At 39.6% G+C, this 25,225-nt stretch overlaps 2 protein-coding genes across 3 annotated transcripts; one reads left to right on the top strand and one right to left on the bottom strand.

Moving 5' to 3' along the window:
* Positions 1-249: 249 nt before the first annotated feature.
* Positions 250-16,208, top strand: COPB2 (COPI coat complex subunit beta 2). Its single transcript, XM_040612941.1, has 22 exons — positions 250-365; positions 1,967-2,104; positions 2,729-2,815; positions 4,568-4,694; positions 5,752-5,900; positions 7,030-7,176; positions 7,719-7,818; positions 7,952-8,094; positions 8,313-8,512; positions 9,076-9,186; positions 9,464-9,552; positions 9,640-9,746; positions 10,033-10,176; positions 10,860-10,990; positions 11,294-11,501; positions 11,734-11,844; positions 12,660-12,874; positions 13,150-13,242; positions 13,323-13,503; positions 13,637-13,705; positions 15,352-15,444; positions 15,863-16,208. The coding sequence occupies exons 1-22, from the start codon at positions 363-365 to the stop codon at positions 15,956-15,958; spliced, it is 2,742 nt and encodes a 913-aa protein (XP_040468875.1). The 5' UTR covers positions 250-362; the 3' UTR covers positions 15,959-16,208.
* A 492-nt stretch (positions 16,209-16,700) lies between these two features.
* Positions 16,701-22,538, bottom strand: MRPS22 (mitochondrial ribosomal protein S22). 2 transcript variants are annotated; one of them, XM_040612942.1, is made up of 8 exons: positions 22,414-22,538; positions 21,997-22,151; positions 21,071-21,235; positions 19,724-19,867; positions 19,159-19,242; positions 18,080-18,225; positions 17,137-17,245; positions 16,701-16,875 (listed from the first exon to the last, which is right to left on the bottom strand). In XM_040612942.1, exons 1-8 carry the CDS (start codon positions 22,532-22,534, stop codon positions 16,783-16,785), a joined length of 1,017 nt encoding a protein of 338 aa, XP_040468876.1. In that variant the 5' UTR covers positions 22,535-22,538; the 3' UTR covers positions 16,701-16,782. The 2 variants fall into 2 exon arrangements, with proteins under 2 accessions (XP_040468876.1, XP_040468878.1); XM_040612944.1 differs by lacking the exon at positions 22,414-22,538 and adding an exon at positions 22,333-22,350.
* Between the last annotated feature and the right edge of the window lie 2,687 nt (positions 22,539-25,225).

The raw sequence follows: 25,225 nt of genomic DNA, 5'->3' as shown, positions 1-25,225 counted from the left end.
AGGCCGAAGGTCGCGCAAGGCGCTGTGGCTGAGGGCGGGAAGCGCCTCACCTCAGCTCACCTCAGCTCACCTCAGCTCACCTCAGCTCAGCTCCCGCCCGCCCCGCGCGCCCCAGCGGCCACTCCCCCTCCCTGAGGCGCGCGGCAACTACAACTCCCAGCCTGCCCCGCGCCGCACCGCCCAGGCGCAGCCGACTACATATCCCGGCACACCGCGGCGCCCTCTGCTCCCGCGAGACCCGGGAGCTCTGGTGTGGCTCTCGCGAGAGCGGCGGGCCCGGAAGTTCCACGTCGGAGGGTCGGAGGCCGCCCGGGCGTAGCGATACCTCAGCCGTCGGTGCTGCCGCGGGGCGACGCGGGGCCATGGTGAGTCCGTAGGCACCTCCACGAGCGGAGCCCGGCTGCCCGGGGAGTGCGGCGGAGCGGAGGTCTTGCCCCGGGAGCCCGGCCTGGCCCGCAGCGGGCGGCGGCCCGTTGTAGGGGGGATTGGGGGCTGCCCTGGTGGGCGCCGCGGCCGTCGGTGACCGGCAAGGCCGTGCAAGGCGGCAGTGCGAGGGGCCGGGAAGCGCCGTCCTGAGGTGTTTTCGTGCGGGCTCCCTCAGGCGGGGAGCGGGGGAGCGATCGGCCCGGCGGGGTGGGGGCCAGAGCAGCCCCCGGCAGCGAGACAGCGCTGGGCCTGGCCCGGGGCGCGGCGCCGGGCGGGGCCGGCCGGCGGTGGCTGGGCAGGCTCCGGGGCCGCCGTGTGCCCTGGGCTGCCCCGGCCCCCTGCTACCTGAGCACGTCGTAGTGCTGTTTTGTGCTTTCAGTTAAGTAACTTAGTAAGAAGAAAGCAGTTGTAAATCCCCTGGCATCACTGTGCCTGAAGTAACGGAGCAGATCCCTTGGGCGGTGTTACCGCTGTGGTGCTCATCAAACAGACCCAGCGGTTGTCACAGCATTTTCAGTCGGGGTCGCAGTTAACCTTTTCGATCGGCTGTAGTCTGGGCCTTCGTACCAGTAGGTAAGAGCAGTTCCAGGGATAAGCTGAGAAGCCCATGGAATTGTCCTGCCAACTTTTCTGGTATTTATGGCAGGAGAAATAAACCGCAAGTTCATTCTACTGTCAGATGTCACATCTATAAATCACAGGTACTACACAATAGCTAGGTATCTCTTTCTTCTGGCAGTGTCCAACATATGTAACTGCAGCAGTTATTACTGTTCTGCTACTAAACACATGCAGCATTCTTTGATCGGATAATATTCATTAAGTTCTCGACAATTAAAACGTCAGCAGCATTAAGTGAGCTCAATGGTCTCAGAGTATCTAAACAGATCTATAATGGCTCTGTTACTTTAAAAAATAACTCTGCTGTACTTCATGCCTTTTAAATACTCTGGCTTTACATTGCCTGTGATGAAAGCGGAAGGTCAAAGCCTTCTTCATAAGAGAAAGACTGAAAATTTTCCCTCCTCCCAGTTTTTACAATGTAGTGTTCTCGTCTAAAACTTATTATTAGAATTGTGAATGGAAATAAATTTGTAACTGTCAAATGTTGCTTGTTCCATTATGATAACTGGCTTTTACACTTGTTTCTTTTGAGGTGAAGTAGCGGGAAAATTCATTTTCTATGGTTGTATCAGAAGCAAATTCTTGTTGCTTTGCTTCAGTAGTTAGGGACACCAGGAATATGTGCAGCATGTTTTGGTTTTATTTTTTTACTGTGCTGGAGATACTTTTTACAGTATGAAAAAATGCTGGCTTTCACAGAAGTAAATTAAATAGACCCATTGCCATTGGTGGCATTGCAATGTTTCCAGAAACCCCTACAAAACCAGATAAGCAGATGGATAGATAATAGTAGTAGTCTTCTGTTTGCCTGAAAAGCAGAATTGACTCCTTTTGGTTTAAGGTTTTAACTTCCATCATATTTCTGTGCCAGTTTCATGTTGAATAACTTGTTATTCTCAATTCTTTCCCAATCTAGCCTCTCCGACTTGATATAAAACGGAAACTAACAGCTCGGTCTGACCGAGTGAAGAGTGTAGACTTGCATCCCACAGAACCATGGATGTTGGCTAGCCTTTACAATGGTAGTGTCTGTGTTTGGAACCATGAAACACAGGTGATGCTTTTGGTTTTCCTTTATTATGAAATCTTCATAACTGATATTGTGTAGATGTATAAATTGTATTTTCAGTACTTGATGTACAAGAAGAATCTTAAATCGCTGCCACTAATTGTACTCTGTCTCATTAAAAAGTCACTATAGTAATAGACAAGGAATATCTTTAGCTGTGACTTTAATGATGTTTCATTTCCTAGAGGTTTATTTTTCAAGGACTGTCTCCTTTGTGGATTCCTTGCAAACTAATGCCTTTCCTTCTGAAGGATTAGATGCCTCTGTCTTGCACCAACCTTCTGTATTTGTGAAGGTTGTAGGATCTTTTAGACCTCTACTTGTCTGTCAAGTATGACTGAAACTGGGCAGCAGATCCAAAAAATATTTGGAGGTGGGGCTGGGTTAAGAATGAAGGGAGAACATAAAGGTGATATTAAAACATCAGAACAAGCAAGTATCTCCCTCCTTGGACAGGTGTATTCTTTTTAAGAAGTGGACACGTAGTGTTGTAGGATTCTTGGGGAATTGCCAAAGGCAACATACTGGACACTTTTAAGGAAAGACAAAGACCTGATTTCAAATCTCGTATTTTCACCGCTGCTATAAACTTACTATTTTTATCTTTAGACTCTGGTGAAGACTTTTGAAGTGTGTGACCTGCCAGTGAGAGCTGCTAAATTCGTGGCAAGAAAGAACTGGGTTGTTACAGGAGCTGTAAGCTATTGTCTTGTGATTTCCATATGCAGTAGTACTTTAGTTCATTTTCATGCCATTCCTTTGTGCATCGCATAATATGATTTTATATGAATTTGTAGAAGAGAAAGGAATACTTCTCTACAGTTTCCCAGAAATTTTCTCCTTTAAATAAAATTAAAATTTAAACTTTCTTTCAAAGGAAAGCTACCTAATGTGGTGACTAGTTCTGCATGTAGTGCAAGGTAGATCTAGATTCAACTTTTACTGTCAACTGGAGAACACTCAGCACCTAATTTTGACTATATATTCGTAGTGCTACTTTAAGATGAAACTTTTGACTATCCTAGGTAAGATGACTTACAAGTTACTTTCTACTTGTGTTCTTGGTTATATCAAAGAAGTTTTTTGGAGTTTTACTTGTCTCTAGAAAAATACTCTGCTTTTATTCAGTGAGTCTACTTTGAGAGAAATAGTTTTATTCTAATCTTAATAACATGCTTTTCTTGATGGAATGAATAGGTTTTGTTGAAATTGAGGTAATGCCTAAAATTTTTTGTCTCAAATTTTTTTCTAGTCTGCTGCCCTATACATGGAATAAAACATTTATTGTCACTTCATTGTCTTATGCTGCTGTGACCCAGTTACTTCCAAGTGTGCATAAGTTAGCTGTGTTTCCCAAGAAGTACAACACTGCCTCTTTGGCAGCACAAGAGTTCAGACAGCTGTATGGGAACTGGTGGAAATTGCTCTCAGTTTTTATTTTTATGTGCTTAATTTCACCTGGATTAGTTTCTTGATCTGATTCAGTATGCAGCTGTTTCTGTCCTAGCTTTCCCATGAGAGGCTGCAATGCAGTGGCCAGAAATGGTAAGGAAAGGGCCAGAAACAGCAAGGAAAGGGCAAGCCAACTGTTTTCTGCAACAGGGCCAAGTCTTAGTGACTATGAAAATGTAATGTTAGTCATTGCTTATTTGTGTTTCATGTTCATCATGCTGATAGACTGGTCTCAAAAGAACATAAACTTGTCTTTTTCCACCATTCTAAACAAGTGTTTTCTGTAGGTGTTGCTACTTACAGGCATGTGTTTGAAAGAGGAAAAGGCAAGAGTAGAAAAGTAAATGTTTTGGATAAAACAAGCAGTGCAGAGTTTTTCACTGTTTAATTTACTCTGATGGCCTTGTAAGTTGTCACTTCTGAAAGCTTTACCTCATGTTTTATTCCTTGTCAGATAGTTCTTCAAATAACTTTTTTTTTAAGGGTTTGGAATAATGCTTTTATTAATACTTTATCTGAAATAACTGTATCACACACACCCCCAAAAAAAAATAATCTCAATTCTAAAAAATAGTTGAAATCACCTATCCATTTGACTTTGAGCTACAGCTCCTTTCCTTTTGGCCCCACAGCATTAACGTCACTGTAAATTTTATGTTGGAGAGCCTTGCTTTTCATTTCATATAAAGCATTAATAATTTTAAAAGCATTTTTTCACTTAACTTTAAATCAAAAAACTATTTTTAAAATGAAATTTTAGTTGAAGCTTTTTCCTTTTCATAAATGCCTTGTAATAGGGTTGGGTAATTTATAGACTTCTGAATCAAAGCAGAATCTGTATCAGTAGCAATGTACAGAAAATACATTTTCTTCTAACAACACTTTGTTGTTAGAGGCTCTTAAATGATCAAATGTTTTTTCTAGCTACCCTGCACTGAATATAAGGTGTATTATACGAAGTCCAATTTTAATTTTGCCTTTTCTTCCCTTTCATAGGATGACATGCAAATTAGAGTTTTTAATTATAATACCTTGGAAAGAGTTCACATGTTTGAAGCACATTCAGATTACATTCGTTGTATTGCTGTGCATCCCACACAGCCTTTCATACTGACGAGCAGTGGTAAGAGTTCTTTGGTATATTTTTATATTTATTAACCAGCTATTTTTAGGCTTCAATTTTCTGTCTAGTAAGGGATTGCATGTTCTTTTCCTTTTTCTGCTGAAACAGGAGTCCTTGAGGTTATTTCTTGCTGCATGCATTCATGTTTTGTAACTGAATAGCAACTGTACTTAAAATATAATATCTTATGTTCTTGTCAGAGAAGAGCAAAGTATGTTGCTGTTTAATATCTGCCAGAGGAAGGATTCAAATATGTGTGAATCGGCTGGTTTTTGAGTTTGACACGCTGAAATTCTGTTTGTGTTTTAAAAGAAAAATGCATAATGGAGTGTTTTCAGCTGGCAATCTGACTTGAAACAGCAGATAACTTTCATGTTTTTCCAAAAATACTTCTGAGTTCTCTGTTATTTGAGGCAATCTACATTACTCAGGGTTGGAAGATCACAGTATCCCAAAGATCTTGCCCAAGGACACCTACAATGTGCCACTCAGTACCTTTCATTCCTGGAAACCTCATTAATGCAATCAGAGCTCTGCAAGAATGCAGAGAGCCTTGTGAGTCAGAAGCACCATGTCTTCTGTGTTTTGCAGTTGAAGCTAGTACACTTACACTGAAAATAAAGGTATTAGGAAGCCAGCTTGGGTGTCTGGTTCCTATTCCATAGTGCTCATCAGAGTAGGTGCTGCAGAAGAAAACGTGGGTCCAATTCCTTAATATCTGCCTAGTATTTTAAGATTAATAATTCGATACCTTAAATCTTAATCTCCATTTTTAAGACTGATTTATTTCTTCCTTAGTTTTATCGCTTTGTCATTTTACTGGACAATCTTTTTGCGAAACTTGTACTCCTTGTGGTCCTTCTGCAGGGAAGGACTGGTGAACTTACAGATGAAAAATATCTTGAGTATTAGCAGTGCCCCCCTTCAAAGGGGGATGGATGAGTGAGCCTTTAATGTGAAGTTGTTAAGGATTATGTAGTGTCAGAAGGTAGGTATCAGAATATACTCAACTAATGGAAGCTGGCTTTTTTTGTTTCTTGGTTGTTTTTTTTTTTAGATGACATGCTCATTAAACTCTGGGACTGGGATAAAAAGTGGTCTTGTTCTCAGGTGTTTGAAGGACACACCCATTATGTCATGCAGATTGTTATAAACCCAAAAGACAATAATCAGTTTGCCAGTGCCTCTCTGGACAGGACAATCAAGGTAGAGAAACTGTATTTTGGGGTGGTTTTTGTCAGTTACTAAGTAATTACCAGAGTACAAAACACAGTAATACTCTATGGACAATGGGTCAGAACTTTTAAAAGTAGGTGCAATAATAGAATTCTTATTGAATGAAGACCTGAATGTTAGTCGAGATACTATGCACCTACTAAGTAAATTTACAAGATTACCTGTCATCTCTAATCATTGAAGTGTGGTTGTCTAAGTGCTGCATTTCCATTTGGATTCCATTCAGAAATATTGAGGAGGAGTAATGGTTACACTATCAATGAGTAGTTTGGGAGAATTGAAACTGTATGTATATAGTGTGTAAATCTTTTAACTGTGCATTTAAAAAAGTAAAAGCATTTTTCCCATTATTTTCCTGTCCTTGGCTTTCTATCTAAAGGTATCTTCAACCTTCTCATGGTAGACCCTGATGAGTCTTATTTGCTGTGAACTACTACTAAATATCTGGGACTACTGATTTACAGTTATTTCAGCAGCGAGACTTCCTCGCATTCCCTATAAATTATAAGCATATTGTCTGTAAAAAGCCAGTTTTGATTTCCTATGTCCTCAGATGTTGAGATTAGGTGCATATGAATGTTGATTTGATGTGGTAATCGTGGGAAAGTAGCAGTCCGTCTGTAACTTGATTTGATTCATTTTGCGTCCTCATTTAGCATGAGATTTGTTCATTTAATGTAACTGGAAAAAGTAAAATTCAGGACACAACTGGGGCAACCCATGTATGCACAAATAGTTGACTGCTTTTCCTAGATCTAATAGTTAATTTTATAAACAGATACTACTTCATATAGTGTCTTACATGTTTTTTTTGTCCTTAAGAAAAAAAAAAATAGCTCTGTAGTTTTGAGCTGTAGAGCACAGCATGTACGACTCTGTTATTTCTGCTTATTTGGCAGGGAGGTGAGGATTAGTAGTTTGGTAAGCAGCTCTTTACCTAAGAGAACAGCAGTGTCTCTGGAATTCCATATTGTATATCTCTGGAATTGTAAAGTAAACCTGAATGCCTACTCTGTTTGGCAAGGTTGACCTGGATGCCAAAGATGGATAACTACATGTGGCTGGGTTTGATTGGGTTTTGGGTTTTTTTTTCTGGCAGGTGTGGCAGCTTGGCTCTTCTTCACCCAACTTTACTTTGGAAGGGCATGAGAAAGGAGTGAACTGCATTGACTATTACAGTGGAGGAGACAAGCCATACCTCATCTCAGGTGCAGATGACCGGTTGGTTAAGATCTGGGACTACCAGGTATGTGCTCAACTCTTCATAAACATTTGTGCAGAGTGCCATAGCAAAACAGCTAGTTGTGTACATCAGTTATGTAGTCTAATCTCGGTTGTCTCAAGTGGAGTAAACTTTGTTCATTTGCAAAGTTGTGGAAGAGTTCTTAACAAAGACAGTATTAGATCTGTCTTCACCTGTAACTAGATTCAGTTGTTCTGACTTTTTGCAGTGAGCTCTGCTTTCTATCTTGCTTTAATCTATTTCTGCTATATAACTCTGAGAGAGTGTATCTTCTAGGCAGAAACCCATCTGAAAATAGAGGAAAACAGCTATGTCAAGGGAAATAAATGTTTTCTTCTGTGGAGGAGATATCAACTCTACAATTATAGTTTCTAGTATATCTAATGCTGTTGTTGCAGCATCTTGGAAATAAATGTTACTGGAACAAATCTAGAGAAAGATGTTTTCAGGTCTATTTTGGATATGGGAAGAAATTTTGTAAGAAATGAAGGTGTAAATTTAACAACCTTTTTATTATCTGTACCTGTACTTCTGACTCTTTGCAGAATAAAACTTGTGTACAGACACTGGAAGGACATGCTCAAAATGTGTCGTGTGTCAGCTTCCATCCTGAGTTGCCTATCATTATCACAGGCTCAGAAGATGGTAATTTTGTATTTTCTGATATATAAAGGACAGGGGAAAACCTTACGGGAGAACTCTTCTTGTGGTGTGGCTACACACCTCCTGCCCTTGCATGGAGAGAAGAGATGAAAGGCATGTGTTTCTTTTCCTCTAGGAACCGTGCGCATTTGGCATTCAAGCACTTACCGCCTGGAAAGTACCCTCAACTATGGTATGGAGAGAGTGTGGTGTGTGGCCAGTTTAAGAGGATCCAATAACGTGGCTTTGGGATATGATGAAGGCAGCATTATTGTTAAGGTAAAATTAATAATTTGAAATGAGAAATGGTGATTCATCACTGTCCCATGTGCAGAGCAACTGATTTCTGATTCTGTGATACATAAAATACTGGAATATTTGGCATTTAACTGATGTTTTCAGACAGAGCCAGGGTATTTTACTGGGTATGTTCAACTGAAAAGAAAATCAAGAATGTATTTTCTCCATCTACTGAATTTCTATGCTACACTTTATAGCTTGGTCGTGAAGAGCCTGCCATGTCCATGGATGCAAATGGAAAAATTATTTGGGCTAAACATTCAGAAGTCCAACAGGCTAACTTGAAAGCTATGGGAGATGCTGAAATCAAAGATGGAGAAAGATTGCCGCTGGCTGTAAAGGATATGGGGAGCTGTGAAATCTATCCTCAGACAATTCAGCACAACCCTAATGGACGGTAATAGATTTTAGAATAAGATACTTAAGCATTTCTGATTTCTTTTTTTTTTTAATATTTGAAAAGTTTTTGATCAAAAAAAATTAGTTGCGTGTGTGCTGGTAGAGAACAGGTATATCAGAGCCAGGCACTGTAGTCGAGTAATAGATGGGCTGCACCTGTAAGAGCTCACAGCTTAAAGAGAAGTTGGACACTGTAAGTAGGCAAAAAAGTACACAAACAAAATGTATACAGTAATAGCAGCAAACAGCATTCTTTGATCGCTTCTCTTGAGTTGTTTTTTGTTAACAGATAAGCTAAATTAAGAGAAAAGTTAAAGGCAGACAAGGTATAAGAGCTGCTCAGTGGAGACCAGAAGGAATAGCAAGTAGCTAACAACATGACACAGGGAAAAATTGAGTTCTGTGACATTTTGGGAATATATGAAGCTTTTAAATTCTGTTGGATTTGCAGTTGCTATATTGGTCTAGGGGCCGTTTAACTGTTCAGATAATTTGTATCCTTGATCATGCCTATTGAACTGAACACAGGTATCTGACAGATGCATCTTTCTTATGCTCTAGGTTTGTCGTAGTGTGTGGTGATGGTGAATATATCATCTACACAGCTATGGCTTTGAGAAACAAGAGCTTTGGTTCTGCACAGGAGTTTGTATGGGCACATGATTCTTCAGAGTAAGTTTTGCAGATTTTTTCTTTATGTTAACTTAAATTTGCTGATGATTTTCAAGCTGTACAAATAGTAAACTGGCCTGAAGATATCCACATATACCTGTGTGGATAATGAACTTTCAATAACTGTCCTGCTTCAAAATTTTCCATTTATAGCACTGCTAATTTTCAAAGACAAATCATATGCAGTTGTTTTGTAGTAGCTTACAATTGTAATAATCTGATACTTTGGATGCTGAGTAATTTTATTTTTTTCTTTTACAATGCAATCTCCATTTAGATATGCAATCAGGGAAAGCAACAGTGTTGTAAAGATCTTCAAAAATTTCAAAGAGAAGAGGTCTTTCAAACCTGATTTTGGAGCAGAAGGTGAGTATTTACTTACAAAATAGATGTGTTGGCACATATTTTGTACAATGTTGAAGAAATTTTATTTCCACCTTTATTTTCTTGCAGGTATCTATGGTGGTTTCCTGTTGGGGGTCAGATCTGTTAATGGCTTGGCATTCTATGATTGGGAAAACACAGAACTGATTCGCAGAATTGAAATTCAGCCCAAACATGTAAGTGAGACTGAAGGTGTTTACCTGTCTGTGCGTACTGGTTTGTTTTTTGGTTTTTTTTTGCAAGGCTGCTGATTTTCTTAAATGAAGCCAACCTGTCAATCATAAAGTAATAACTTATTAAGTTTCTGCCATGTAGCAGAAGGGGGAAAAAAAAAATCCCTGTATGTGTTGGCTTCTCAAGTCCTAAAGCTTTTTTTATATTTAGTATGTTTTAACCTTAATGTATATGTCCTCATTTCTTAACCTGGTGTCTCTAAAACTGTTATTAATTCTGATGATGCAGATTTTCTGGTCTGACTCGGGTGAGCTTGTCTGCATTGCTACAGAAGAGTCATTCTTCATTCTGAAGTACTTATCAGAAAAAGTTGCAGCAGCCCAAGAAACACATGAAGGTGTCACTGAAGATGGAATTGAAGATGCTTTTGAGGTACCTTCTATTTTAAAAACGGATTAGGGTTAGTGGTCATGTAAGCAAGTCTTCCCAGAGTATAGCAAACCTAATCCTTTACATAGTCCTATTAAATTTTAGTTTCCAGAACATTGAGTACCACACAGTATATGTCTGCCTGAGGAGCACTTAATCATTTTATTTAGGTTCCCTGGGGAGAGTATCCCTGTTGAATCCCAGCATGACAGACCTTGATGCCTGCATTTCTCTTCAGACGTATTTACTATTCTTAGAGTTATAGAGGTTATTTTTAAAACACACTTGTTTGTAGTATGTTTACATAGCTTCATTTCTTCTGTAACTCAAATTTTGAAATTATTGAAGTTTGAGAAGTGAAAAAAAACCCTCATGCTGTGAAATGTCAGAAAGAAAAATTTCAGAAGGAAAGTTGTCTTTGATTATTTTGCTTAATGTTTAGTTTGGTGCTTGTTTCCTAGATTTATGATTGGTTTAGTTAAGAATTAAGGTAGAGATTTCCTGTGTTACAGGATTTTTATAATACTAAAAGCATTATTTATGTATTTCATTCTGTATCTAAACTTATAGTTGGCCAAGTTGCAAAAATTTACTTACATATGGAATATTGCATTTTCAAATTAAATTTAATAGTCTTACTGCTATCTAAAAGTACCTTGATATATCTACTTAAACTTAATTTGCAGGTTCTTGGTGAGATTCAGGAGATTGTGAAAACAGGCTTGTGGGTAGGAGACTGCTTTATTTACACCAGTTCTGTGAACAGACTCAACTATTATGTTGGAGGAGAAATTGTCACTATTGCCCATTTAGACAGGTAAGTTGCTGCATCAGGTTATAAGCACATGTTAAAGGTTTTTTCAGTTATGTTAGGACAAGGTGAACCTCATCACCTGCTTGCTGCGCGTCACTGCTTTTTGTTAAATATCATGCTAATGTATTCTGAGGCAGTAATACAATCTTGGAGGGAATAAACAGTGTTATGTGAAAGTGTACATAGTAAAAGTAGAATTTTCTTATGGTAGCAACGATACTCAGGTAGAACTACTGTTTGGGTGGTTTTGTGTAGACTCTTTGGCAATTAATATATTCAATGTGAATATTCTTTGTTTTGTTTCAGAACAATGTATCTTTTGGGGTATATCCCTAAGGACAACCGACTTTATTTGGGTGATAAAGAGCTAAACATTGTTAGCTACTCTTTGCTGGTCTCAGTGCTTGAATATCAAACTGCTGTGATGAGAAGAGATTTTGGTATGGCTGATAAAGTTCTTCCCACAATTCCGAAAGAGCAGAGAACCAGAGTTGCACATTTTCTTGAAAAACAGGCAAGAAAACTGCTTATTGGTAGTAGTATTAGTATCAAAAACTTAGTTTATTCACTTCTCTAATTGAGTTGCTAAGCAAAACACAATCGTCATCTGTAAGCATAAACTCTTGTTAATCATCAGTATTTATTTGAGAATACTGTGACTTCCTGTTCAGGGGGGTTTTGTTAGAACATCTAGGATGCTGGTTGACCTGATGGATCACAGTCTTACTTTCAGATTTTTATTTTAGGGCTTCAAGCAACAAGCTCTTGCAGTATCTACAGATCCAGAGCATCGTTTTGAACTTGCCCTTCAACTTGGAGAATTAAAAATAGCATATCAGCTTGCAGTGGAAGCAGAGGTAAATGCACAACTTCTGATGATTCGTACTAATTCTTAGTATTAGCATGAATCTTAAGAGGCCCTCTAAGAAAAGACAAGGGTATGTGGGGACAGCTCCCTGAACACCGTATAAATGCCTCCAGCTTCCTCGATGAGGCTCTTCTGCCTGTAATTCAAAGGAATCTAAGGTGTGGGATGGGGACAGAAGAATGTTGTCCCCTCAGAAAGCTAGGGGAACTCCTGGAGAACACAAAACTTGACCCAAGAACCAAGCCTTAATCTCCAATATTTAACAGTGAGAGGAGGAATGGTAGGACTTGAAGCCTGTAAGCCTTTGCTCCAGCTTTGGCAGACTTAGACTGGTGCACTAGGAAGACTGACAGGTAGTGATGTGTCCCGTAGCTATTATGCAGACAATTGATGTCGCAGTTCCTGTTGTAAAATAATGAAGCTAGTGATGAGGAATGTTAACTTGGTTACAGACACAGATGCCTTTCTTACATTTTGAAGGTTAACTTGGGAGCTTAAGAGATGATTACTGTTTAAATTTCCAAAGTTATTTCTACCTCCTCCCTCCATGTTTAATGGAAAACTATCTATTTTATGTAATGGCATAGCTGTGTAATGATCTGCGTATAACACTGTGTCATGCTGTGAAGTAGCAGTAATAGTACCTCAAAGGGAAGACAAGCGTAATGATACGGTACAGTACGTTCACAAGTAAACATGTTTTCATATTGAATGCTCTGAATATCTTTAAGTGTTGTTAGAAATGTGAGGGTTATTTTTTGTGGGTTTTTTTTCTCTCTCCCTCTCCCCTTTTCATATGATCAGTCAGAACAGAAATGGAAGCAACTTGCTGAGCTTGCCATCAGTAAGTGCCAATTCGGCTTAGCCCAAGAGTGTCTCCACCATGCCCAAGACTATGGAGGACTACTGCTTCTGGCCACAGCCTCCGGAAATGCCAGCATGGTGAATAAGTTAGCTGAAGGAGCAGAAAAAGATGGCAAGAACAACGTTGCATTTATGAGCTACTTCCTGCAGGGAAAGTAAGTAGCAAGAGAGAGATTCGGTTGTGTTCTTTTTTGCTTTCCCAAGTGCAGGGAACCTCAGGTTCTTTAAATGGTTAACTACAGCTAACAGAACTACGGGGAGAAAGATTGTGGCAGGTACCTTTTCAGAAAAGCTGATTCTATTTTACAGTGGCTGCTACTTTTAAAACCTGAGATGAAAGCACTTTAATGGAATAAACAGGTGATCTGATATGAAATTTTGTCTTTGTTTTTAAATTTACTGGTTAAAATCACACTTTAAAATCTTTTAGGCTTGATTCGTGTTTGGAGCTCCTGATTAAAACTGGGCGTCTCCCAGAAGCTGCTTTTCTTGCACGGACGTACTTGCCAAGCCAAGTTTCAAGGTAACCTCAAAGCATTTGCAGAGCATGAATAGTGTTGTCAAAATTTAGCTGTATGTAACAAATATGGTTTGCATCTCCAGGGTTGTTAAACTCTGGCGGGAGAGTCTCTCTAAAGTCAATCAGAAAGCTGCAGAGTCCCTTGCTGATCCAACAGAATATGAGAATCTTTTCCCTGGATTAAAGGAGGCTTTTGTTGCTGAAGAGTATGTTAAACAAAGTCTTGCTGACTTGCGGCCAGCCAGGGAGTACCCCCTTGTCACTGTAAGTCAGAAGTGGGAGTTCTTATTGTCTCTAGAAAAAAAAAAAACTATGTTGCTGTGTAAAATCAGCTTTAAGCAGATCAGTGCAACCACTTAAACATTCTGTGAACGTGTTTTGGTCTTTTTACTGTTAGCCAAATGAAGAAAGAAACTTACTTGAAGAAGCAAAAGGATTTGAGCCTTCTGGAGTAATGGCATCTCAGGTGAGTGTTACTACTAAATGATAAATCCTAAGGAAGAGGCAACTCCTGCCACTGTATGGCAACATCTGCCCTGGAGAATACTGCAACAATGGACAGATCATTGCTTTTATTGGCTCGACTGTAAGCACTGCAGTGCGGAGTTCCATGTTGTTTTGCCTCGGACTCTTCTTAATCTACTTCTGTAACTAATAATGACTTACTGACTGTGAAGTTGCTTCTTTGGCGTGGTTATTGGTTAGTTTGGGTCATCTTTTGTTACTGTGAGTAGCCATAGAGTCTTACCATTTAATTCATCCTGCAGAAACCAGTTTCAGTTGCACAGACAAATACTAGTTTTCTAAAAGCTCAGTAGTTAGAACCTGGAAACTCTAGCATATTACAATTAAAAATGCTTTCTATTCTTTGCTAGTGTGCATGGTTATGGAATAAGTATTTCATAAGTAACAGACTAGGAATCCTGCTCAGTTACTTGCTGATGTTCCAATCAGTATCTGAAGTAGCTGAAACTGAATTATTTTTTTTTGACCACCTCAGTTGTCCAAGTATTATGCAGAAAACACATGACTTGGTATAAGGTATGCACATAGAGAATGAAACAAACACTTAAAATGCTTTTCAGGGCTTAAACAGAAGATGACAACTTCAGATTATTGCTTATGTCAAATACACCTTATGTTTGAACATGAAAATCAGAATGACAGTTCCTTAAAGACAGTCATGTTGGTGCAGCTCTTAGAGGCTGTAAGCTTCTAAAAGAACTGCGCTGGAAGAAACAGTGACAACTCTCCATTCTGTCCCTGTACTGTTTCCTCATAGGATATGTACTGCAAAACTTCACTGACTGCTCAGAGAAGGTAGCTTACTTTTCAAGTAGCTTTAGTCACTGCTTTGTGTGTATCAAAGCAAGTATCATTAAAGCAAAATCAAACTTGTGTGCACATTTGTTGAAGATACAGAAATGGCATTGCGAAAGTTACCTAACCAAGTTTGAACTCACTTGTATTAGAAGCTGAAAACAAGACCACAAATGTTAGAAGCATATATTTGCATTCAGCTAATGATTGCATGGAAGCCCTTAAAACAATAGCTGTCTTACACTGAGGCTGAATAGGGCAAGTCTTGCAGGAGATAATTGTATAATTAATTTAAATGTGGTTAATTGAATGGTACCATTGCTTTGGTACCAACTGATGAATTAACTGTCGCACAAGTTTTATATCAAGATAAGGGAAGGATGTTAAACCATTATAGGGTATGGAACACAAAGCCCAGCAACAGCATTTACCGACTTTGTCACAGCAGTTTCAGCAATCTCAAGTAACTTGTTTCCTGCTGGGGACTTTGAAAGTCACATACTTTCTAACAACACTTCAGTATCTCAATTGAACAAATACAATGAAAACAACCTTCAGGAAGTATCAGTTGCATTATCAACTGCTTCAAAGAAAGCAGGCAGGGAAACTGTAGTCTCCAGTGGAGCAAGGGCTAGAGTGCTTACTGCCTGTGAAGGTGTGGCTCAAGAATTACTGAGGGCAACATTGAAACAGAACCACTGGGAGAGGGGGTTTAGAAGTCTGCTGCTGTTGCTTACTTTTGTTGGAAATACTTAATTTCATAAGAACTTAAGGAGTTTTCTTTTTGATTAGAAAAAGACTGAAGAACCAGTTCCCTCTCCTAAACAAGAAGTGATGAAAACAGTTTTGCAGAACTCTGATCTTCTTCCAGTAAGAGATCAAAAGGTACTGAAATACATTCTTATGAAGGGAAATACAAGCACTAAATTTTGAATTAGACTTCAGCTAATAATGTGATTGCTGGAAAATATCACCTTCTGTACGAATAGACCCAGACAGCTTAGAACCAGTAGTGTATGGATCCCTTCCACACTGCACAGTAATATAGACCAGTTCCTGCAGCCTTGTGGACTTACAAGGAAGGAAAGGTGAAATCCAAACACAGCTGCTCAGGCCATGGTAAAAAGTTGCAGCTCCAGGGTGCTTTCTTACCAAGAAGGTAGCTTTGCTCTACAGCTTATTTTAATATTTATTACCCACCTGACTACCTCTGCTTGGTGTTATGCAGAATGTACAAATACATCACATGGAATCATGTCATAACTGTATCATATCCCCTTGATGTAATCATGTCTTTTTCTAGACACTGCTGGACTTGGAAGATGACTTGGACAACTTGGATCTGGAGGATATTGATACCACAGATATCAATCTGGATGAAGAGATCTTAGATGAGTGAATGTACTTTTTAGATGACCACATCAATTACTCCAAACAGGAATGAAGTTCTATGGACTAGTTGTTTCAAGTTATTTTGATTTTTATACTTTGTGGACCACGTACATTTAGAAAGAAGGGTTAACCCAGCAACTGTACAAAAAAAAAATCACCTTCCATGAGGTTGAAATTAAAGATGTAGGCCTGTTCCAGTACATACTAAAAAATGTTTTCATTTATCAAGCAGTTCAATAAACCCTCTTAAAACATTGTATTCCTCTATTCTCCATTTATTAGTAATTCTACTGTTCTTAATTCAGTAGTGTATATTGCAAGAATTTGAAAGAGGAGCATAGTAGCTTAGGACACTGGGAAATACACAACTACATACCTAAGCCCATATGCTGAGACTAATGCTGTTGGGCTTGGATCCGTTAAGCAGTAGCTGAGCTCCTCTTAGCTAAAGTGTTGTCTGGAAAAGAGCTATTAAAAGAGTAATGTGTCTTAAACAATAGATGTGGTGTTATATGCTCTCCTCAGTGAAGCTAAGACGACCCTGCTGACCCTGCCTTTATTTCAGTAAGGGAATTGGGGGTAGCTCCTTACATTCAACAGTGAAGGAATTCAACGAAGGGTATATTAGAACCTGAAAAGCTAGAAGTTGTGTAGTAAGTGCTGTAAGCTCACTCACAGAACTTCTGAAAATAACAAGCAACTGTACTGATCCTTATCTGTTTTAGTAAAAAACTTTATAGAACAGTCAGTTCTTTAAAGCATTTATTGTAGAATCCTACAGAGAGAATGTTTATAAACAGACTTGAACCTTAGTTCAGCATAAGCTTTATTTCATGAGCCTGTAGAAGTAGCCATTGCTTCTTCATAAGCCTGGAGAGCCAGTTGTACATAGCCTTCTTTCTGTGATTCAGTTTTCACAAATACCTGCAAACATGGCAAGAGAGTGATGTACACTTAAGAGCACAGTTGCATAATAAGAGTTCATCATCCCAATGGTAGATGAGCCAGCTACAACTGAAATCCCAGTACAGCAAAATTATGAAAAAAAAAACCCACAACTCTGCACACACAAATTCTAGGTAAATACTTGTTAAGGTAAGGAAAAATTTGATCTATTAAATAGGCTTCTGCTAGTTAAAAGCCTTCTCTTCTGTAGTTAAGTAGCTCTAAAGTAGAAAAGCATACCTTGATCAGATCAATTCCTTGAAGTTTCTGTACTTTAGCTTCTTTTGCTGATTGACATTCAGGATGAAGCATATGATACAGTGTAATTAAACTTGTAGTATCATCCAGCCTAAATAAATCAAGCAGATTATACAATGTAATTAAACTTGTAGCATTACCCAGCCTAAACAAATAAAGGCCCATTTATAGCAATTACTTTCTCTTAATACTTGGACTATTTGGAGAAAGTGTACTTTGCACACCACACTTTCATAAACATCTGCTTTCACTGAGTGTACAGTCAGAATATACAGCTAAACAGGCATCCCATCAGCTATTGCAATGGCAACCCATTCATAAGAAAAAAAGACAAGAAGCACACAAGCACCAAGGTGCACTAGGTAAAGGTATGTAAACTTATGCATACTACAGTTTAAGCCTGATGTTCAGCAGTAATAAAGTAATGATGAATGTTATATATAATATATAAACACATGTATATATAAAGTAATAAAAAAATTGAAGCTCTGTAAAGTGAGTGTTTAGCAGAAATCCATTTAAAGTGACAGCATACCTATCTGCTCCTAAGCTACACTAGGAATTGCTCTTAAACCCAGTGTGTCAATCTTAAAAGGCAGAACTGAGCTCAGTAGTATAAAATTATTGGGCTTTAAGATTAGCACTGCCCAGAGCTGGAATTGTATTGAGAATTACATGGAAAACAAAAATACCCAGCAACCGCAAGAGGCTCATTTCTGCAGAAGCCTAATTTAATACCCTACAAGTTCACAGACTGTAGCTGATGCTTCCATTCAGCATCTATATAGCTAAAAGTTACAGCTAGCCTAAAATTTGATGAAAATGACACTTTTATACATCTTACAGAAATACGGTTTTTAATTTCAAACAGTGGTACTTGTTTTCTGATTAGACAAGCAGAATTAATGTGACAAACACCACTTACAAGTCTCTGTGGATCATATCTATTAGTAAGCCATCCGTTTTCTTTCTGTTTACTAGATACCATACCATTCCTCCAAAGTGTCTTGTTGAACGGAGCAGATCATATTTGGCATGTTTCTCAATATCATCATATGTCCGATGATGAACCTATAAACAGAAAGGGTTTCTGTTTTAGTAAACACAGCTTGGTAACAGTTTCTCCCTTCTACCTCTCACTTGAGTTTTTAACCTATTTCCAGACCTCCCTGATGTGCAGGAGTGAGCCAAAGGCTGAACCATGCTGCCTGAAAACTTTATACATGATTAATTGAGGGATAACCCAATTATTTGTACTTAAGCATATACATTTTTATGTTAACAGAAAGCTAAATACTAGTATGTACTGAAAATCTGGGGAGGAAGGGACATAATCTCTGAACCTTCATTTCACTCACTGCTTTTCAGTTGTAATCTATTCATTAAAGAGAAAAATGCTAGAGCGAAGAGATGAAATTGTGCTTTGAACAAGAGGTACTTGAAAAACCACATAACAGAAGTTACATTCTCAGTGACTAGAGAAATCATCACAGTTTAAAGAGAAGTAAATGTTTTAAAGGCAAGTGTAGACTACCATGTTCACCAGTAACTACAGTTACTAAATTTAGATTTCAGCTATAAGTGTATCTTTGTACCTGCATCTTTGTCAAAAATAATACTTTATATACAGTGCTCTCAGGTGCACTTACTCAGTTATCTACCTGGTCCTTTCAAATTCTAACGTAGTTAGCATGACTGTAGTAGCACAACTCTGGTTGGAGCCACTTATGGGCATTATCATCAATACCTTTATAAACACTATTTTTATGTATCTGTAGTTATTTCTGTACTGTTGGAAATTTCTTAAAACAATCTTGTTTTACTTCTTGGCAAGAAAAAAGCCTATAAAACTAATCACAATGGTAACAGGTGATCTATATGGGAGGGAAAAAACACATATAAACGCCACCTTTGATCCCCATATAATACTTACATTTACAGAACAAACACTAAAGTTCTTCACAAATACTATTTTTTTGCTAGAAAACTGAAAAGTAAACTCACTCTGATATAGTCAGGTGAATCTGGCTCAAACTGAGCAATGCACATGTTAAGGAGATCCTCGTGACGGTCTTGCCGAAATACATTCTAAAACAACAGTTCAAATTCAGGAATAGATTCTATATCACACCATTCCAACACCAAAATAAAAACAGCAGCCACATTTCTGTTCCGGGCACCACTTAACCGTGAGTATCCCCTTAATCACAAGACAAAACAAAAGTACAGTAAGTGCTGTGATAACATTAATACGGTGTTTCTTTTGTTTCTGAAAGGCCAGCTCACGTTTTCAGATCAAGCAAACATTTTCATCAATGCATAACAATTAAATGTTGATTTCTAGTATGACAGAATATTTACACCAACCCAGGACTGACCTGGCCCTAACCTGGAACTTCACTGTAAGTATTTTAACTAAGTCATAATGATAAGCAATTGTTCAAAACAGATTTCAAGCAGCTTAAAACATGCAAGCAGACTGTCTTATTCAGACCTACTCTGTCCAAATCGCATTATCAGAGCTCAATTCAGTAAAAATGTTCAGTTTTCAAAACCAGGAAAACCTTACCGGAAGGTGTTCATCCTTGAATATCACTGGGGGAATAACTCTGCGCCCTTCTTTCGGGAAGAATATTTGTATCATCCTGTCTCGTTCATCCCAGGTTGCCTTGCGTAATACACCATTTGGTTCTCTAACTACAATGAAACGTTCCTGGAAAGAAGGTAAAAAAAGAGCGTTATGTCCCAAAGGGTTCTCTCTTCATAGCCAGAACCACCATATAAGAGATGGTTACTTAGCAAAGTCCTTCTACACCTGAACTCACACTAACAGTAGCAACAATCAATTAGAAGCTGGTATGTGCTAGATTCATCCTTTCTCCCTTCGTACCTGCTAATTAAGTGCTACATTTACACCTTAATTTTACTGTATGACACAACTGCATACGCCTACACTGAAAGCTACAGCCCTGTGAAGTTTAGACAAATAACTAATACCCAGAGAAAGGAGTTAGCATTGCTGCTGGCCTGACTTTATGCATCTAATAACACATACTAAATGAAGAATGCAAGTGTCTTGAACTTTTTTATTTCAGAGGTAGGTGCTAGAATCAAGTAAGGGCAAGTGCAAAACAAAAAATACAACAGATAAAACAAGATAATTAAACAATATACTCAGATCTGTTCACAGGCATAGTTGATTTGAGGTGGCAGACAGGAAAGCTTGATGGGATGAGGAAGTTTTTAATACATTGAGGCAGAATAATAAATAGCAGGTTCCTGGAGAAAGCTCTCAGACAGTGTAACAGGTGGAAGACTGGGCATTTCATTGCACAGGATCATCACTATATGCATATTTGAACCATGAAGACTTCTTAGAATCATGAATATTTGTCAAGATTTTTTCCAACCTCTTACTACTGATACTTGAGACAATCTAGATGTTTCATTATACAAAGAAATCTTTATCCCTATACTCCACAATTCTATTTGACAACTGTTTATTCAGGTTTTTTATTAATTCATTTATCATTTCCTCAGCTTTCCACCAGATCTTTACCGCTGTGAAAGAGCTCCATCTTTTGGTCTACGCACAGTACTAAGTAATCCAATTCCACATAAAGCTTTAAGAAGTAATGAACCCAGCACTCCTAGCACATCACAAGCATCTGCTTTTAAAATAATTATCTCACAGCTTACACACACACCTGCTTTTGAGTACTGGAATGTCATTTATTGTTATCAGTCAGAAGCAAACATTTAGAAATAAGTGTCTTTGTACTACTTGTACCAGCCTGGATCTACAACTCCTCTGCCTTTTTACAAACTGGTGTAACTACATTTTATTAAAACCTAAAGATTATTTTAAAATTAAGAATTAAAAACTCTTAAAATAAATTAACGCATTGTTACTTACACGATGTGGAACAGAGTAAGTTAAGTCTGTAAACACATATTTTGTAGTTTCAGCTCCTTCAAGGAATTTATCTTCTGCTAACACATCATCAATTGGCTCTCGTTCATTCAAAACAGGGGGCATGACTAGTTTTTCTTTAGCTTCCTCAATGGCTTTTCTTGTGGCCTTGGGGAAAAAAAATAGTTTAATTCTACAATTTTTAAAAAAGTCATCCTGTTGGAAAGCTAACATACAATTTGGGGACAAATATTTTCATTTGGACAGAAGTTGTTTGAAATCTTTTTTTCTCCTTTTGCAGTTGAGAAGTGAAACACTAATTCAATCTCCAGATAAATGAATTGCATGCAAACAATATACCACTACTGGAACTTGGGCAAATCGCTGGAGGAAGCTCCAAAACTAAAGTTGACATATGCTACTGCAAACACCGAGTTTATTTCAGGTATTTTTCCACCATACATTTCCCCCAAAAGCATGAACCACAAGCAAAGTGTATCTATAACTGCGACTGTGGTTACAGAAGAACAGGCTTAGGGCCCCTTCATCATCCTGAACCACGGCTAGACAACAGGAAAAAAAAAATAGTCAAAAGGATTCCCAGGGCTATAATTTAAATACCAGATGAAGGCATTTAACACAATTAGGAAGCATAAGGAAAGGGGATATTAAAGAAAAGCTATCACTACAGAAAAAGAAAAGCAAACAATTTCCTTCCATATTTCATAAAAATAGAGAAACATTGGATAAATAAATCTGGCTCTTTAAAATGAAGAAACACTAATTTACACTAATTTAGGAAATTACTTGAAACAAAGTAAATAAACCGAAGTGTTTCCAACAGCAGCATTAAAGGAAGGGGAAAACGGCCTGTTACAGGCTGTTTGCTAAAACCAAAACTTGACTCAAAGCGAAGCAGAGCAGCCTACCTCTTCCAGCTGAGCTTCTGTCATCAGCTTGTACTTGGGCGGTTTAAGCTCCATTTTCACCGGCCTAAACACCTTCTGCAGGTTGAGCCCCGTCATTTTGCAGAGCAGGCTTTGAACTACTTCATCCGTAAAGGCGGGCCTGCCGCCTTCCCCTCCTGCGGGGGCACCACACCACCGTCAGCCGCCCTGCCCGGGCCGGGGGGGGCCGCCCGCGGCCGAGCCGCCCCCTGCCCTCACGCCAAGGCCCCGCGGCAGCCCCCTCCCCCCGCTCCCCCCGGCCCCCCCCCCCGCGCCGGCACATCCCCCCCCCCATCCCGCCTCCCCCGCTCGGCCCACCATGAAGGGCACGGGTGGCCCAGCGGGCGCTCCCAGTCCCTACGGCGATGCCGGGTGTGCGGGCGCCCCCCCCTCGCGTACCGCCCGCGGCTCCCGCCTCCTGCCCGAGGCCCCGCCGCGCGCGCCATCCCCACAGCGTTCGCGCCACACGCCGGAGCCGCGCGAGCCCCACTGCCGAGCCGCCCGCGCCGAGCGCCGCCATCTTACGCACTGGCGCCCGCCCCTCCCGCCGCCGCGCGCGCCGGGACGCGCCCCGAGGCACGCCGGGAAATGGAGTCTCCCCCTCAAGCGGCCCGTCGGCGGGCGGGGGGGTCGGCTCAGTCAGAAAGAACCGCGGTGCCCCGGGCCTTTTCCCCAAAGGAATAAAGCGCAAAACCGCTCCCAGCGCGTTTGCGTTATTAAAGTGCTGCTGAGGCGGAGGTGAGGGCCAGGTTAGGGCGGGAACCCGTCCCTGTGCTCCAGTCAGAGCTGGCGGCGGGAGCGGGAGGGAGGTGGCGAGGGTAGAGGGGATAGAGCAGGGCTTTTAGTGCGGCGAGAGGCTATTAGGAAAAGAGGTACTGAGGCCACCGTGCACGCTTACCGCTGGTAAACTGCAACTGCTTGGAGACGAGGAAGGGTGTGAGGTGGAGGCGGGTGCACCGTACTGGCAGCTGCCTGGCGGGATGCCCCTCCAGCCTGCTGCCTGCCCTGGCTCTTGGGCAGGCTGCCTGAGAGGGAGAAATACAATGGTAATCTGTAAAAATTCAAAACCTCACGTGTCTCTGTCTGCTGCTTTGGCACTTGTGTGGTGACTGAAAGGACAGTCTCATTGTCAGGTGGCAGGTTTTCTGTCTGGCCCGTAATCTGGGGGAACACCAAAGGATACAGCAAGTATTCCTGGCTCAAAGTACTACCCCTGGCCTCCTCAGTCTGGTAAAAACAATCACTGCCTTTGGTGGTGGTGAGTTCAGTCTTCTCATGTTCAGGTTTTTGTAGAGGAGGGAAAAGACATAATGGTATTCAAGCCTAAAACCAAAATTAGATCTTCTATCCAATAGATAGAGCAGAGCAGATCTAATAGCTGTGAAGAGGGAGCGTGCAGTTGAAATGTGTATGTCATGTCGTTAAAATACCTGACTTCTTACAACTTAAGTATTTCAAAGGGTTGGAAGTTTATTATTACTTGACGTTTATTTTCTGTAGCTGGTCTATACCTTCTATTTTGAATTTCAGTCTTACAAACTGTGGTTAGGGGTGTGCAGAAAGAAAGCCTATTGTCAGCTGGCAAGCCTCTGTACAGGGACCCTGAATGCTTTAAATTTTAAAATGTTCAAAGCCACACATTGATGCAAGCTGGCTGATTTCTTCCTGTTGAAACAGTAAATATTTCATCTCCAGGAGGGAAGGTATGGAAACACAAGCAATGAGCTTAAATTCTGTAAATTTCCAATTGTTTTAAAGCTTAGTGGGTTGTTCATTGCTTTGCCAAATCAAAGTCTAAATTATGTTAGTTTTGAAAATGGAGATCTGGAGAAAAGGAAGACTATAGCATAGATTGGTTTTCATTAGAACAAAGTTAAGCATCAGCTGAAAAATATATTTGTTTCTAATAATAGATCTTCATTGTATTGGGGAGTATTCCCATTTTCCTCAGCCTTATTCAATATCCAATCCCTGTGCTGGATTGAATTTTATATTCAAGCTTTTCAGTATCGTGGCCTTTGCATTGTCATAAAAGCTGCATGAGGGCATACTCTTCTCGTATTTGTATTGGTACAATTAAGTTGAAGTCACTGAGAACTGAAGAGTGGAAATGAACCCTTAATATTATTTTCATGTAATTTTGTGCATAATTTATTTAAATAATGCTAAAAAAATGAAAAATATTTTTTAGGAAATGGAGAAGATGATGTTTTTCAATTCTTGCTTGGAAGATCTCTGGAGTGAGAGCTATACCCTATAAGGGAATTGGGAAGTTATTTGGCGACTTGCCTAAAAGCCACTTCAGACCTGTTCATGAGTTTGGATGGCAAGCCAACATCCATTTTAATTCACAGAAGTGCTTAGAAAAACAACAGAATTTATTGGGCTGTATCCAGGAGAGGTTAAATTCACATTCATTCTGTACTGGAGTAGTAACAGCTGCTGTGAGGATTAGCCTTTTGGCTGGTGGGATGAAAGGAAATACTAACTAACTATACTGTAGATGGTAGTATAGCAGGTCAACATAATTTATAAAATAATATCAATTTATCTATGATATATATATCAATAATTGATTGTATTTTATTTATGGTTTATATTTTTACTGAGGTAACAGTTTTAAGTAGGTTGTTTTATATTGGTATACTTAGAAATACACCAGCTTGAGGAATCAGTGGTGTAAAAATTGATAACGAAATAAAGAATATTTCTTAGCTTTTGTTACTGTTTTGAATCCTGCATCCCAGGACAGTTGCTGTTGGAAAATTACAACCATCTGATGATGGGTGGATGTCCCCTGTGAAACACATTGGTGGTCTAAGTCTGGATTCTATTGGAAAAGTGTCAATACGAAATCACCTCCACAGTTGGCATTAATTTCCTTTTTGTTGGTAGTTTCAAGAGAGCAAAAAGATCAGATGGCTGCTGTGAGCAAACCAGTTTGGTTAACATCTCAGGGAAAGTGAAGGCAAATGGGGAGCTTAGGAGCTTGCATTGTTGCTTTACCTATTTAATTGAAGAAATAAGGGCCTGTAGTTTATGAGTTTTTCTGAATAATAAATATGCCAAATTAGTAGCAAGAACTAGAATTAATAGTGGAAGTAGTAAGAAGGAAGAATTCTTTCTTGGGAAAAATACAGTGAAAATGCAAAATGTAAAGTTTGGTAACTGTGCATCCAGCTGCTATAAGAAGAAACAGAGTGAACGCAGT

This window comes from Falco naumanni, chromosome 13, assembly GCF_017639655.2.
Source record: "Falco naumanni isolate bFalNau1 chromosome 13, bFalNau1.pat, whole genome shotgun sequence".
Taxonomy (NCBI): Eukaryota; Metazoa; Chordata; class Aves; order Falconiformes; family Falconidae; genus Falco; species Falco naumanni.
This window is presented reverse-complemented; position numbering and strand designations above follow the sequence as displayed.

Excerpts from the sequence above, each read along its gene's own strand:
- MRPS22 (XM_040612942.1), bottom strand. The coding sequence starts at position 22,534 with ATGGCGGCGCTCGGCGCGGGCGGCTCGGCAGTGGGGCTCGCGCGGCTC. Across the intron at positions 18,226-19,158 it reads ATTCACCTGACTATATCAGA|GTTCATCATCGGACATATGA; the intron begins GTGAGTTTACTT and ends TTCTGTTTATAG. Across the intron at positions 17,246-18,079 it reads GATATGATCCACAGAGACTT|GCTGGATGATACTACAAGTT; the intron begins GTAAGTGGTGTT and ends TGATTTATTTAG.
- COPB2 (XM_040612941.1), top strand. Across the intron at positions 12,875-13,149 it reads AGCTACTTCCTGCAGGGAAA|GCTTGATTCGTGTTTGGAGC; the intron begins GTAAGTAGCAAG and ends AAAATCTTTTAG. Across the intron at positions 13,504-13,636 it reads GGGAGTACCCCCTTGTCACT|CCAAATGAAGAAAGAAACTT; the intron begins GTAAGTCAGAAG and ends TTTTACTGTTAG.